The 13,272-nt window shown below is 47.4% G+C and overlaps 1 protein-coding gene across 8 annotated transcripts in view; it reads right to left on the bottom strand.

Annotated features, from left to right (window-relative positions):
* Positions 1-331: 331 nt before the first annotated feature.
* Positions 332-13,272, bottom strand: part of PPP2R3A (protein phosphatase 2 regulatory subunit B''alpha) — a 103,073-nt gene continuing 90,132 nt past the window's right edge. For 7 of the 8 annotated variants that reach the window (XM_075004782.1, XM_075004785.1, XM_075004786.1 and 4 more), the window contains 5 exons: positions 12,926-13,015; positions 11,194-11,369; positions 5,892-6,010; positions 4,369-4,475; positions 332-533 (listed from right to left, as the gene is read on the bottom strand). In XM_075004782.1, the coding sequence (XP_074860883.1) occupies positions 440-533; positions 4,369-4,475; positions 5,892-6,010; positions 11,194-11,369; positions 12,926-13,015 (586 nt within the window). In that variant the 3' untranslated portion in view covers positions 332-439. Of the gene's footprint in view, positions 534-4,368; positions 4,476-5,891; positions 6,011-11,193; positions 11,370-12,124; positions 12,355-12,925; positions 13,016-13,272 lie in introns of those variants that run through there. The other variant, XM_075004787.1, reaches the window with a different exon arrangement.

The raw sequence follows: 13,272 nt of genomic DNA, 5'->3' as shown, positions 1-13,272 counted from the left end.
AATTTGGCAGCCTGGTAAATTAAATGGTACATAATAACTAATGCGGAAATGACTGCCTTGAATTAATCTGGTAATGTCTATTGTGCAGCTTGCCTGAGGTTTTATTATGTTTAAGCTTTAAATGGGAGACCATTAGTGCACATGGAGATTTTATAGAATTCGTAGGGCAAGACAAGAAGGAAGCACAGTGCCCTTGCCACATTTAATAAGTATGCACAGTAACAATTTGCAAAAGCCTGTTTTATAGAAATTATCTTGCAGTTACACATAAAAGAAAAAAGGGTTCCTGAATTACAGTGTATAAAATAAAGCACTTTGCCTCAAGGAAGGATTTTCTAAAAAAAAAAAAAAAAAAAAAAAAAAACCCTAAGTGTCTACAGACTGACCACTCTTTGCTTAAATATTGACATATACTAGTTACATCTCTTCCTTTTTTCTATTATGAAAGATCTGAGATAACTAGTTTGTCTGACTTGTCTCCAGTTTCAGGGAGAGTTAAAACTTCATCTGTTTCGTAGTCCTCTTCAAATGATCTGCAATGAGAGAACAAAGATACTGTCAAAACATGTTTCTACATGTTGACTTTAATTGTAAAAATCTACTGTTTTCAGAGGCAAAAGTATCTGAACTTTTCTGCAGCATTTGAATTGCATTTCTATTACTTAAACTTTTACAGTTGATACTGTTTGATTTTTGCTGTCTCTCACACGAAGAGATCAAAATTTTAAAATAGATGCAAGAGCACAGTGGAACGTTTTGAGGAAGCTTTAAATATAAACGTGTTTTTCCTGTTAACATCAAGTGATGCTCTTTAATTTAGAGCACAAGAAAATCATCACTAAACTGCTCTTTTATTTCGAGAGCCCTGCTGTCTGTTGTGTGCCTGCAGGTAGAGAATCTTCTTTTTTAGAGGTGACCAGAGGCTTGATGTTCTAGTCCTTTTCACCCTGGAGGCAAGGTTAGGAATCATCTCCCTCTCCCTAGAAGTTCACAGTTCCTCCCTCTGCTGAAGCATCAAGGAACCCTTCTCCATGTGAGGATTTCTACTTTGGGAAATAAATTTTAGTTTTAGGATTTTTATTCCACTAAAAACACTCCTTTTTTAATGTAGTCAGTTTCAGTGCTGCCATTCTGGATCCAATAGGTGCTCCTCTTGGCACTGATGGTGCCTACCAGGCACCTCTGCCTCCAAAGCATAGGGAAATTTGCCTGGCTGTGAAAAACTGTAGAGCTGGGCCATGCACCTTCTTATGCAGGAGGCCTTGACTGTGGTAGTAGGCATCCCTCAGTCTGCACAGACTATGGATCGCGCCCTTTAAAGTTTCAATTTAAGACTTCACTTGACTGTGACTAGCTCAGAAACACTCCTGCACACCCGCAGTGCCCATGGAGAGTCTTGGCTTAAGAGATGCTTTGAAATTCACTGGAATGCTGAGATTTGAGACAGTTCTCTCAGCAGATAAATCAAGGTCCCTTTCTCAGACAGTTGGAAGCCTCATCATCCAGCTCCTAGTATTGAAAAGCCCTTTAGTATGAAAAAGAGGAGCTACGGTAGAGTTGCATCAGGGTCAGGCTGGTCAATATCATGGTTAACAGGAGGAGTTCTATCAGCACTTCCTAGTCACACTCTTGAGAAGGAGTCCTTTGGCGGCTCTGCCTGCAGGTTCTCCATCTTTAAAATTGTGCCCAGCATGCTGTGCAATTTAAGTTCTCTGGACATGATAGTAAGATGTCCACTAGACACCTGTGGACTGTGACCTCATTTGATGTCTGTAGGGCAACTACATGGAGTGTGGTCCCTACTTTTTGTCACTACTTTCTTAAGCAAGTTTCTACAGTGGAGCTGAGTTTGGGACATTTGATGTTCTATACATTTACATAGCCCAGCTCCTCAACCCGCCTGCTTTTAGAAGGCATCTGAGATCACATTACCAAGCAGGATCTTTCAGATCCTAGGAACTATGGAGCAGGTGAGATATGGTAGTGTGCCTGACCCTGCCAACAGCTGCATGATATGGTCTGTGTCCTGATGACTCAGTAGCAGTGATATTTCACCTCAAGTGGATTTTTTTCCCATTCCAGGAGATGTTAGGACAGATAGGTGGATTTAGGCATGACCACTCTGCTAGGGAATTCAGTCTCAGAAACCTGTCGTTCGAACCAGAAAGACAGACTGTCCCTCCAGTTAAAGAGGAACTTGACTTGGCTCAACTCTGGACTCAATCCTTTTGATCTGGTGCAGAGGGGACGTGAAAGGAGTCACTAAATAAATAAATGAAAGCTCAAAACAACTTCACTCACATAACAAATAGGGAAGTTGATAACAATGAATGTAAATCTGAAAGTAGGAATTGTAGAAAATCCCACTCAGCCTTCACAATCACTTCACTCTCCACATGTAATAATAATACAGGGACATGCACAGTCTCAGCTCTTTATCTTGGGTAGCAAATAGCAAGTCACTGGGCTGGGTTCATTGGGGGATGAGGTTGTAGTGTTGCCCTTGAAGTTGTTTGAGGAAGGATTTGATGACCACCTTAAATTTGAATGTATTGTGATGTGTGTAGGGGAAGGGCATTTAAATGCTTTACAGTGGCCATGTCTACACTAGCCATAAACTTCGAAATGGCCATGCAAATGGCCATTTTGAAGTTTACTAATGAAGCGCTGAAATACATATTCAGCGCCTCATTCGCATACGGGCAGCCACAGCACTTCGAAATTGACGGGGCTCGTCCCGACGGGGCTCCTTTTCGAAAGGACCCCGCCTACTTCAAAGTCCCCTTATTCCTATGAGCAGATGGGAATAAGGGGACTTCGAAGTAGGCGGGGTCCTTTCGAAAAGGAGCCCTGTTGGGATGAGCTGCGTGGCGGTGAGCCGCATCAATTTCGAAGCGCCGCAGCTGCCCACATGCTAATGAAGCGCTGAATATGTATTTCAGCGCATCATTAGTAAACTTCGAAATGGCCATGCAAATGGCCATTTCGAAGTTTTTGGCTAGTGTAGACATAGCCAGTATGTGGTATTGGATTAATGCAGTTATCACTGCTGAGCACTTCAGTGGTATCTGCTCTGTCATTTGATCACTATCTGGCGGTTAGGTATCAAGAACTGTGTTAGTGTTCTCTTAGTTGTGAAGAGCTTGTGGTAGATGTGATGTTTAACGATTTCACAGTCAACTTTTCCCCCAAAGCAACCAATACCATGGCTTGCATGTGATTTCACCCACTGAAGTTTCCAGTCAGATGCTTCTTTTTTCTTAGGACTGTAGGTGATAGTTGTGGGGGGTTATTGTCATGAAAGAATTTTGACCTTATCCCCAAATGAAAGTTGCACAGCCCATTACAAAGATCAGCCTGGGAGTTTAAATTCCTAACTTTCCCAGACACTAAAAATCAGTCTTAAGAAACACACTGGATTTGCAGTTTATTTCATCAGTCTGTAACCCACTACTCCCTCTTTTTGTCCTATGAGTACAGAGGTGCTAACTGACTTCTTCACCTTGAATGGTTTCTTACAACAATGGTTCTCAACCAGGAGTGCCTGGGGCACACCAAGGTTTTCCAAGGGGTAAATCACTTCATCTAGATAGTTGCCTGGTTTTACAACAGGCTACATAAAAAGCACAAGTGAAGTCAGCATGAACTAAAATTCATACAGACAATGACATGTTTGTATTGCTCTGTATACTGTACACTGAAATGTAAGTATAATATTTATAATCCAATTTATTTGATGATTATATAGTAAAAAGAAGAATGTAAGCAATTTTTTTTCAATAATAGTGTATAATTAATAATAGTGACACTTAGAGTTTTAGCTTTGATTTGATGTAGTTTAAGTGAAGTAAAACTTAGGGGTATGCACGACAAATCAGACTCCAGTAGTCTGGAAAGGTTGAGTGCCACTGTCTTATAATATGTGTTAACTACATATGCTAAACAATCTGTTTCACCTTGTAGGGGAACTCTGTGGAAGCTCAAAAGGTTGTCTCTTTCACCTGCACAAGTTGGTGCCATAAAACGTATTTTCACCCCCACCTCACTGTTCCACTTCTGACAATCATCCTGTTGGTTTTGGTTATGCCCTTTAGCTTACAACTACCATCATCTCGCAATACTTCAAGGTCTTGTTTTCTATCTGCCTTGGATTTCTCTTCTATCTCTAATACACCTGTACTCTAATTCTGAAACAATAAGATTTTCTAAGTATTTTTACCTTCTCATATTTGCTGCAATCCCATTCATCTGATGTAAGCAGGAAATGCTCTCCTCCTCTCCCTTTGCGGGCTAGTTTAAGGCAATTTTTTGATACGTGAAATGTGTGGGATTACTGACTAAGATATCTTCACAAATGTCAACACCTACCCTTCTTGTAGTTGCTCGTTTCCAGACTCTTCAGCAACAAGAAGCTCATACTCCTCTGCAGCATATCTATCCCAGTCTGAGGGCTCCGGTCCATCATTTTCAACATCCTAAACAAATTAAAGAGCAATGTCCTTACTGACCTGTAAGCCTGGTTTGCAAAAGCTTCTCATCTATCGACAGACAGGTAAATTTCTGCACATTTACTGTTGGGGTTTGAAAATGCCTTAAGGAAAACAACTCAATCCAAAATTAGATTCTTAATCCAGGTTTAAATTATGTATTGGTCAAGTTTTTAAACAAAGGGCTTAATAAACAAATGTTTTGTATTAGGCACTAAAACTCAGACAACGGTGGAATACTCTGCCCACTATCTCGAACAATGACGTTCAAAAAATTTTAACCAAGAATAACTTGGCAAATCTGAACAGCTCTGGCAGGACGTACAGTAAGAGGAAGGGAACTCTCTCCGCTGACTGGTTCTTGGATCATTCCAGGCTTTGGAAAACATAGACACAACTCTGAATTGCACCCACAACCAAGTAGGCAGCTTTTGCAGAGCTTGGCATGCAGGGGCAATATCCTCTCCATGCCTTTCGCTGCAGATCAGTGAATTCTGGCCCCAAGTAGCAGTGCAGCAGCGAAACAGCGAAGTCCTAGGTCATTCTGGCACAGTTCCTCTGTGTGCGCTGCCTTCACAAGTTATGTGAGGCGTGGTGCACAAACAAGAGACCATACAAATGGGAAGGAATTCTGACATGCTACTGACAGATCAGAAGGGAGCACCAGCTACACCACAGTTAAAGTTAGGAAGGCTTTTCTGTTTAAAGGATGACTCTATAATCTGCAGAGCTACGTGGCTTGCCTTGGCATCTGATGTGCACCTAGGGCAGGGCAGTGGTTTTTGATGCCAGGGCCTCTCCGCTGTACTCCAGAAGGCAGCTTGGGGTAGAGGGCTGGGGTGCAGAAGGTGGTGTGGGAGAGGGTGAAGGTGGAGGGTGGGTGAGGGGCACAGGCTTGGAGTGCAGGGCCCAGAAGGTGGTGTGGGTGCTAGAGAGGATTCTGGACTGGAGGAGGGACATGGGAGGGCTGCAGGGTCTGGTAGGGAGTTGTGACCTGGAGTGGGGGAAGATTGGTGCAGAGGTTTTGGGTGGTGACCTGGAGCAGGGAGCTGGGATGCAGGAGATGTTTGGGTGCCCGAGGCAGGCTCTCCACCTGCTGCAGTCCCAGACCACTCAGAATGACTGGCTGCTTCATATAGCTTTCTGCGCTGCGTGCAGTGTGGGGTAGGTAGCAGCTTCATGCACTGCCCCCACCCCCAGAACCCCCATTGGCTGCTGTCTGGATACTATCATGCTTGTTCAGGCCCACAAAGGACTTCTTTCCGACAGCATTTGGTTTTGTTCAGAGTAGATCCCCAACCCCCATCTTCCTGTATTTGCTGCTTTTCTCTGTGTAACAAGCCGACTGTCACTGATCCTAAGTCTAGGTCGGAGGCAGCAACATTTGACGGCTCTGCTTCATACCTTCTGTATTGCAAAGGGATCCCGCTGTTCATTCTCCAAGTACTTTTCTAAATTAAAGAAGGTGTTGTAGAATACATGAGCCAGTCTGCATCTCTTCAGGTCTCGCAGCGTCACCCTCCCTGCAGAGAGAGCACATTATTTTAGTAGCACATTCTTAATTAGGTGCCTGCTAGGCCCCAGTCAGCACAAGTCTTGTCGTGCTTAGGATACCACCGCTAGCATGCACCGTTCTTTTCAGGCTGCCAATGCCTAGCTGTCCGACAAGCAAACCGATCCAGCTCTCTTGGAGCACAGGTAAGGAGGCATCTCACCTGGCTTTTGCGGCTGTTTGGCATTTGGCTTCCTGTTCGTGGCTTTCACGCAGCATGTATGCCTGTCTAGATGACCACAGCTGGGCTTTTGCGTGGGTTACCTGCCACCCAAACAGGCTAATTGAGAGCACTACACTCCTTGCTCAGCATGCTACACTGGCCATCGTAGAGCATTCCAGTACATGCAGCAACTTCACTTCATTGGGCCTCGTATATTTCTATTGCCTCATGCAGTTGTAAGATTGGGCCACATTTGTGTTGCTTGTGTCAGTAATGAGCAGTACCTGAGTCCTGGTTTATTGACAAGCTGTTGCTATAAACAGCGCCTTACCAACCCTCCATTTCACATTTTCTGACTACTGCTGAGCTTCCAGGAGAGCCTGTTGATGTCCAGTTGGTGCTTTGCCATCTGTTTTTTTTGTGCTGGGTCTACTGTGACCACCTTTTGCTCATAAAAATACTCATGAAATGCAACCAAAAGCAATGACCAGCATTACATGTCTCAGCAACACTTGTTGCTGGGCAATCATCTTGCAGAAGGAGATTAGCCAGTTCCCTCAGGGTAGGTGGCTCTCCCCCTCCCCCCGCCCCATTCTTTAGTATCAAAGTCTTTTTGTGGGTATGGTCCGGAATATTGCACAGCATTCCTCTCAGGGTGCTGATTACGTGAAACTAAAATCAGGAGATCATCCTGATTACCCCATCCCGAGCCCTCTGTTCCAGGCCGAGGTGCAGCAGGAATCCTAAATAGGCTATATGTAGATTTCACTTCTTAACCTAAAAAAGGACCTTTTTAATTAACGCTGCAAGACACTCTAAATACAGGTTGAACTTCTCTAATCCAGCAGTCTCCAGACCTGACTGGTGCTGAATGAGACACTGTTACCCTCCCTCCCCCACAACAGAGGGAGTCAACATGGCCTGCGTGTCAGAATCCAGGTCCCAGTGCCTTTTCAGCCAGCCCACAGAGCTGATTGGTGCCATTTTGACAGCCAGCTAGGTGGCTCCAAGCAGCATGTGGCTCTTTAAGGAGCCATTTGCTATATGTTTTTGTGTGTTTTCTTTGTGTGCCATCCAACCCCTGTGTGGACGCCTGCCACAGCAGAACATGAGTGAACAGCCCTATGACCATAACAGCCATTAAGAGATGAAGGCACCAGGCTGGGTTTACTGCCACTGAAGTATGGTGACAGCAACTAGCACACGCTAGGAGGCTACTAAGACATGTATGCCTGTGCCAATGGACACGCCTTAGTGAGTGGCAGGCCTTTTCATTAACCCCGCCCCCCCCTTGGCTGTACAAACACATGCCTGCTGAGCTGCATCTTTATAGACCAATGCAAACAAGTCGGTATTGTCCCCTGACAGTTATTGTACTTTGAAGTCACCTGGTAAACGTGTAGGTTTGATTAAAATATTTTATTTTTTATTCTTAGTCTGTTCAGAGCAGTAAGGGTGGTCCCATTATCTGTGTTTTTATACCATCCTTGATATCAGGCTGTCCTGGTACTACGAGCTACTCGGCTGTGTTTGCATAAGTACTCTTTGGCTAGCATTCATAGGCATGTATATTTCTGCAATACCAGCCCTGTTCTTGCCCCATTCTGTGAACTGGTCCTGCCTCCTACCAGGCCTTTGATACAAGGGCTTATATCTCAGGCTCTGCCTACTATATAAGTCATGCAATGCAGAAGGTTAGAGCTGGTGATCATGGTGTACCCTTCAGGCCACAAAAACCTGTGAACTCTAGAATTTATGCTAGGCCTAGAATTGTAATGCTGCTCCTAGACTCTCTCTGGGGGTGTATTTTGTTTGACGTTTTTGCTTGTCACCAGGCCTATGGTGGCACAGCAGCAGAATCAGGTCAACTCAGGTGCTGCGCCTGTAGTTAATGGAGAAGGGTACAGACTTAGTGAATGCTAGTTCAAGTATAGGGCTTAGCAAATGGGTGAAACTGCTTCTGTTGATCTCATGGTTGACTTTCCCCCACTACCAAAGAGGGGCTTTGTACACAGGCAACTGGTGAGAGTTTTTAGTTAGGTTAAGGAAAAGGAGAGGTCAGTAACTGGAATGCTTAGAGATGTCATGTTCTGATGGTGGCTCAGTGTTCAGTGACTGCGCACCCGTTTGCCTCTGATTGGAAACTTTGCCTCAGCTGTGTCGCCAGGTATAGATAAAAGTTCTGTAGGGTGGGGCAGACCAGCCCAGAGGGGCACATATTGAAGAACTCCAATTACTATACAAGGCTACTTTCCCTTCTTCGCGATTTTGCCCAATGGGTGATCCACCTTTGGCAATTCCCAAGCAATCTCTCCATTACAGAGAAGGGGGCTGAGGAGGTGAGTTCAGAGAACTGCCTCCCCTCAGCTAGAGACAGGAATGACATGAACAGGTGGGCACAGATGACCAAGGGGCAGCTTTGCAAACGTCTGTAAGGGGGATGTCTTTTAAGCCGTACTATTGAGCTGGATTAGCTTTGCTGGAATAGGCCAACACCTTAGGTTAAAGGGGGGATCCAGAGACCTTGTAACCTAAGATGCATCCTGAGGCCCATTTTAGATACTCTGGAAAGAGAAAATCCCTTCATTTTCAGGTCTGTCCTCAGAGACAGGAGCTTGAAATGGGCCCTTCTCATCCTATAGTGCTGCCAAGAAGATCAGTGCTCTTGAGGAGCTGATCTCGCCTGGTGTCTGCTCCTTTCATTGAGCATGTTGACCACAGGAAGTGGGAGTTCAGATGAGAAGAAAGGATAGTCAGAGCATTGGCTGGAACATAATATTTTTGCACCTGGGCAGGATGGCAGCAGGTCACTAGGCCATAACATCTGGCAGACAGTGTGTCATTAATAGGCAGCACTAGGTTGCCTTGAGATGTGGTATGGAAGATATCCACCAGAGATGGTTAGGACTCTTGTATCTCCTGCAGAGCAATCCAGGGAGTATTGGCCATGCTCTTCGGGTCCTGAAGCAATCTAAAACATTCTCTATAGGATGGTGGAGTGGGCATAACTACTTCCTACAGAGGAGACGATGATGATTTTGTTGGGAGGATATGCTTCCCCCTCTGTGCTTAGCTCCTGGTCCACCTCAAAGTCTGCCTGAGGAATTTTGGGATGCTTCGTAGCAAGGGGGCTCCCTGAGTATTGAAGGCTGCTTCTGGTCCTGGGCTCTGGTATAGCAGCAGTCTGTAGGCTGGGACAGATCTCAAGGATTCCAGTGTGGAAAGGGAGCAGGATTCCCAGCATTCTGTGCAAGGACTGGCAGGGCTCATGTCCAGGCTGTCGTTACCAGGGTATGTTGCCAGGGAGGCAGGCTGGAAAGAGAAGGCAGTTGAACCATGGCTGCAGATCTGAAGATGCATCAGCCTATGGGTCCAACAGGCAGACTAGGGAAGTCAGTACTGATGTCTGAACAGATGCTGGTATCCCAGTCAGTACCATTGGCTGAGATTTTGTGGGAGGATGCAACAATGACTGGTTAGTAGTGCAGGTGGGCAGGTCAGTGACATCCTTCCCATGACTCCCAGGAGAGTGTGGGTTCATGCTCCTCCGTCACACGGAAGTCCTTGTGAGATGAGAGGATGGTGCTGGTAACTCTCAGGGCCATGCTCCTTGGCGTAAGGTGAGTCGAGCGGTACCAGTGACCACAGGGAGGTGTGGTCCACATGCTGCTTATACTTATTTCCCTCAGAGGATGCCAAAGTGTGTGGGTGGGGGGGGTGCTTTGAGGAGTCCCAGTGCCCACAGGCTCTGAAAACAGAAGCCAGTGCTGAGTAGGGTTGCTTGCTGAGATTCTCAGTATGCAGGAGGCCTGGCAGACCTTTCTGGCAGGTCCAGAAGCAGCAAAAGCCGCAGTGATACCTAGGAGGAGATGTGAGGTCATCTCAGTCCCTGGTGTCAGGGGTGAATTGCCCTCTGTGAGCTGGTTTTCAAGGCGGTGAGGTCTCGCTGTGTAGAATATTTGGAGCCTCAGAAGTTGTCCCTTGATCTTTGCTCTCTACAACTGAATGTATCATGGAGCAAAGAGAGTCTGAGGACCATATACGGGAATCAGACCCCAGGGCATCAGTGAACACTCCATAAGAAGCAGTTTAACTCTGTCCTCCATCAGCTTCCTTGATCTGCTCATTAAGCCAGAGAAAGCTGTACAGTCAGACAGGCTGTAGACCTCTGAGGCAGTAGAGGCAGCTGGAATGTTCCTTGCTGAGGGGGAAGACCTGTGGAAGGGTTTGAAGCCAAGGGTTCGGGGCACAACCTGCACCAAGCTGGCGACAAGCATAGACCCTACCACTGCACTCAAGGAAAGGATGGGGTGGAGTCCAAGGCAGTGCCATGTCTGAGTGGTGACAAAGTGGGACTGTCCAGGGAGCATACACCACATGCAGAACTCGCAGCTCAGCTCCTCAAATCCCTTGGTATGGGTGTGGATAGTACGAGAAGAGCTTCGTGGTGATAGTAGCCCAAAATAGCTCCACAGGTGCCCCCCAACCTGGCTGGGGTGAGCCCCCCTCTCTGCAGAGACAGGCACACGCACCTTGCTCAGAACCTGGCCTTACAGAGCTTTAGACACTCAACCACCACGCCTGACTCTTTTGGTATGGGGCTTCTGAAAGACCAGCATTGCCCTTCTACTGCTCCTACTGGATGGACTATTTTATTGTGGGACTGGTGGGTGCAGGGTCAGAGGAGGTTTTCCATTGGGCATGACATGAGCAGGCTGTAGCCTCTCTCCTGGTTATGAATCAGACATGTAAATAGTAGCCCCCTTCATTTAGCAAGACTTGGTAACCATAACTCCCTTATTCCCTCAGGCTAGATTGCTACCGCTTGCGCAGGGATGTGCAAGCAACCTTTGCCTCTCCCACATCCAAACACTTAGCATGGAGATGGGCCATGCAGGTGTACTGGGCAGAGAACCCAAATAAGCTCTTACAATAAATCCAGTGACCATACATGGCCTCACTGGTGGACTGGGCTTTACAGCGGCTCTTACCGTCCCCATCTGGCTTCACCAGGTCAAGAATTTGGCACAGCAAGTCGTGGAACGGCAATGGCTCAATGCCCATCGCTTCCATCCTCTCACACTGTTCCTTGTAAAAATACTCCAGTTCATACATGGACAGCACTCCGTCCCCGTCCAAATCCAGGCACCTGAACCAGTACTCAATACTAAGGAGGAAGAGAATTAGTCCTTTCATGTTGGCAGCAGTGGAGAGGCCAGCAATATTATCCTACCTACCGGCATCAGAGCAGTGCAAGCGTCTTCGCTCCTGTACGGCGTTCACCATGACTGACTGGTAGAATTGCCGCGCAGAAACAGAGTCTGCCCCTACTCTCTCTCACTCAGTGCTAGGCATGTCCCCAGGTAACAACTGCACTTCAATACTGATGATGCAGTGGGGATTAGGAGCAGCTTCTGTGGGTTTGGGCAGAGCTAACGGAGCACCAGTTAATGTAACCTCCCTCTACAGGGCAGCTAGAGGCGGATCCTGCTGTTTCTATTCAGAGCACACTTCTGAACGCCAGAAGTCAGGGTCATCTGCTCAGAGAAATCACAGAGACAGTGACATGGTCTGACGATTAGTGTAGCTCTTTAACAGTACATTGATGGTGTCTGCACAACAATCTGGGATGGAACTACGCCCCCCACTCTTGGCCTATGTTTTCATGCCTCCTCCTCTTTGTCAGGGTGGGGCAAGAACGGGAGCAGCCCTTGATCCCAAGGAGGACATAGATGCATTATCAGAGAAGGGTATGCTGAATGGGCCAGGTGCCAAAGCTATCAAGTTCCCGCATTTCATAACCAAAGGGATGGATCAGGGTTGGCAGCTTTTGGGGAGGGCAAAGTGGCCAGCTCTTGCCACCTGGCAGCCAGCACAGGCTGTGGGCCTTATACAAAATTGGCTCACATGAAAGGCACTTGCCTGGGATGATCTAGGCCTGTAGAGGCTGGACAGTCATGTGGGGGAACAAATGGTTCTCTGGTGCCCAGGCCCTGCACCTTCTCCTGGGCGGCAACCTCCATGCCAGAGCACTCTCGCTAAGCCACGGCCAAGTGGGGGCTCCACCGTGGTTGGAGGTCCTGTGCCCACTGGCAGCATTTGAATATAGCCCTCCATGCAGGTGAGGTGAGGTGAGGTGAGGCAGGGCCCTGCTGAGGAAGGTGAAACAGGAGGCACTGAATGTGGCAGTTGGGGATGGGCTTACAACCCCTTGGCATAAACGTTGGTGGGGGTGGGGGGCAACCACTGCAATTACGGCTGCTGCCCAGCGTTCCCTTAGGGGTGCTGGCAGGTGGGGCAGCCAGGGACACTGCCCTGTGCCCAGGCATAAGCCATACAGCGGACAGGAACCGGGCCTGGCTATTGGTGATAATGTCAGCAAGGAGCAAACCAAAGAAAGCTTCTCCCACCTCTTCAGCCCACCTCCCTGCACCTATGCTTAGGCAAACCTGGGGCCAGGGGCACAGCAATGGGAAGTTTAGTGACGGCCAGTGAAATCCAGAGGCTAAAGGAAAGGACACTTTAAAAGCCAAGTCTGGTTTTACCCAGTCGTCTACTGAAGTTCTTTGAGGCAGGTGATCCAGCGAGTCAGCCCCCACGTCTCACCGTAAGCCAGGCTCATTCACAGGCCTTTGTGCTAATCAGCAGGTCCCTGTCTCCTGCAAGGCTATGTGCTTTGTGTGTATGTGTGTGTCTCTCTGTATCATTCCTAGAAGGCCCTACCTTGTGGGGCTCCTTTTGTCTTCCTCGGCAATGAGGAGCCACACGAAATCGGCATAGCTCAGCCGTCCCTCCTTCTGGGCTTCACTGCCTCTGAAAGACACAATGTGACTTCTAAATTACCACACGAGCACAGCCGAAAACACAGTCCAACCGTCGCACGCAGGGAACACACCCAGGCTTGTCTTTGACACCAGTAGGAATGTGTCAGTATGGCTCAGCTCCTCCAGCCCACACTGACTGGGCCTGGATTGGCTGGGGAGTGGGGGGGAAGCAGACGCTGCATTCACATCACGGCCAAGACAGTGGTTCTAATGCACGTCCCCCCAAAACAGCCAGGAGCTTTTATT

This window comes from Carettochelys insculpta, chromosome 10 (assembly GCF_033958435.1).
Source record: "Carettochelys insculpta isolate YL-2023 chromosome 10, ASM3395843v1, whole genome shotgun sequence".
In the NCBI taxonomy this organism is placed as follows: domain Eukaryota; kingdom Metazoa; phylum Chordata; order Testudines; family Carettochelyidae; genus Carettochelys; species Carettochelys insculpta.
The sequence above is the reverse complement of the archived record's forward strand: the minus strand, read 5'-3'. Positions and strand labels throughout refer to the sequence as shown.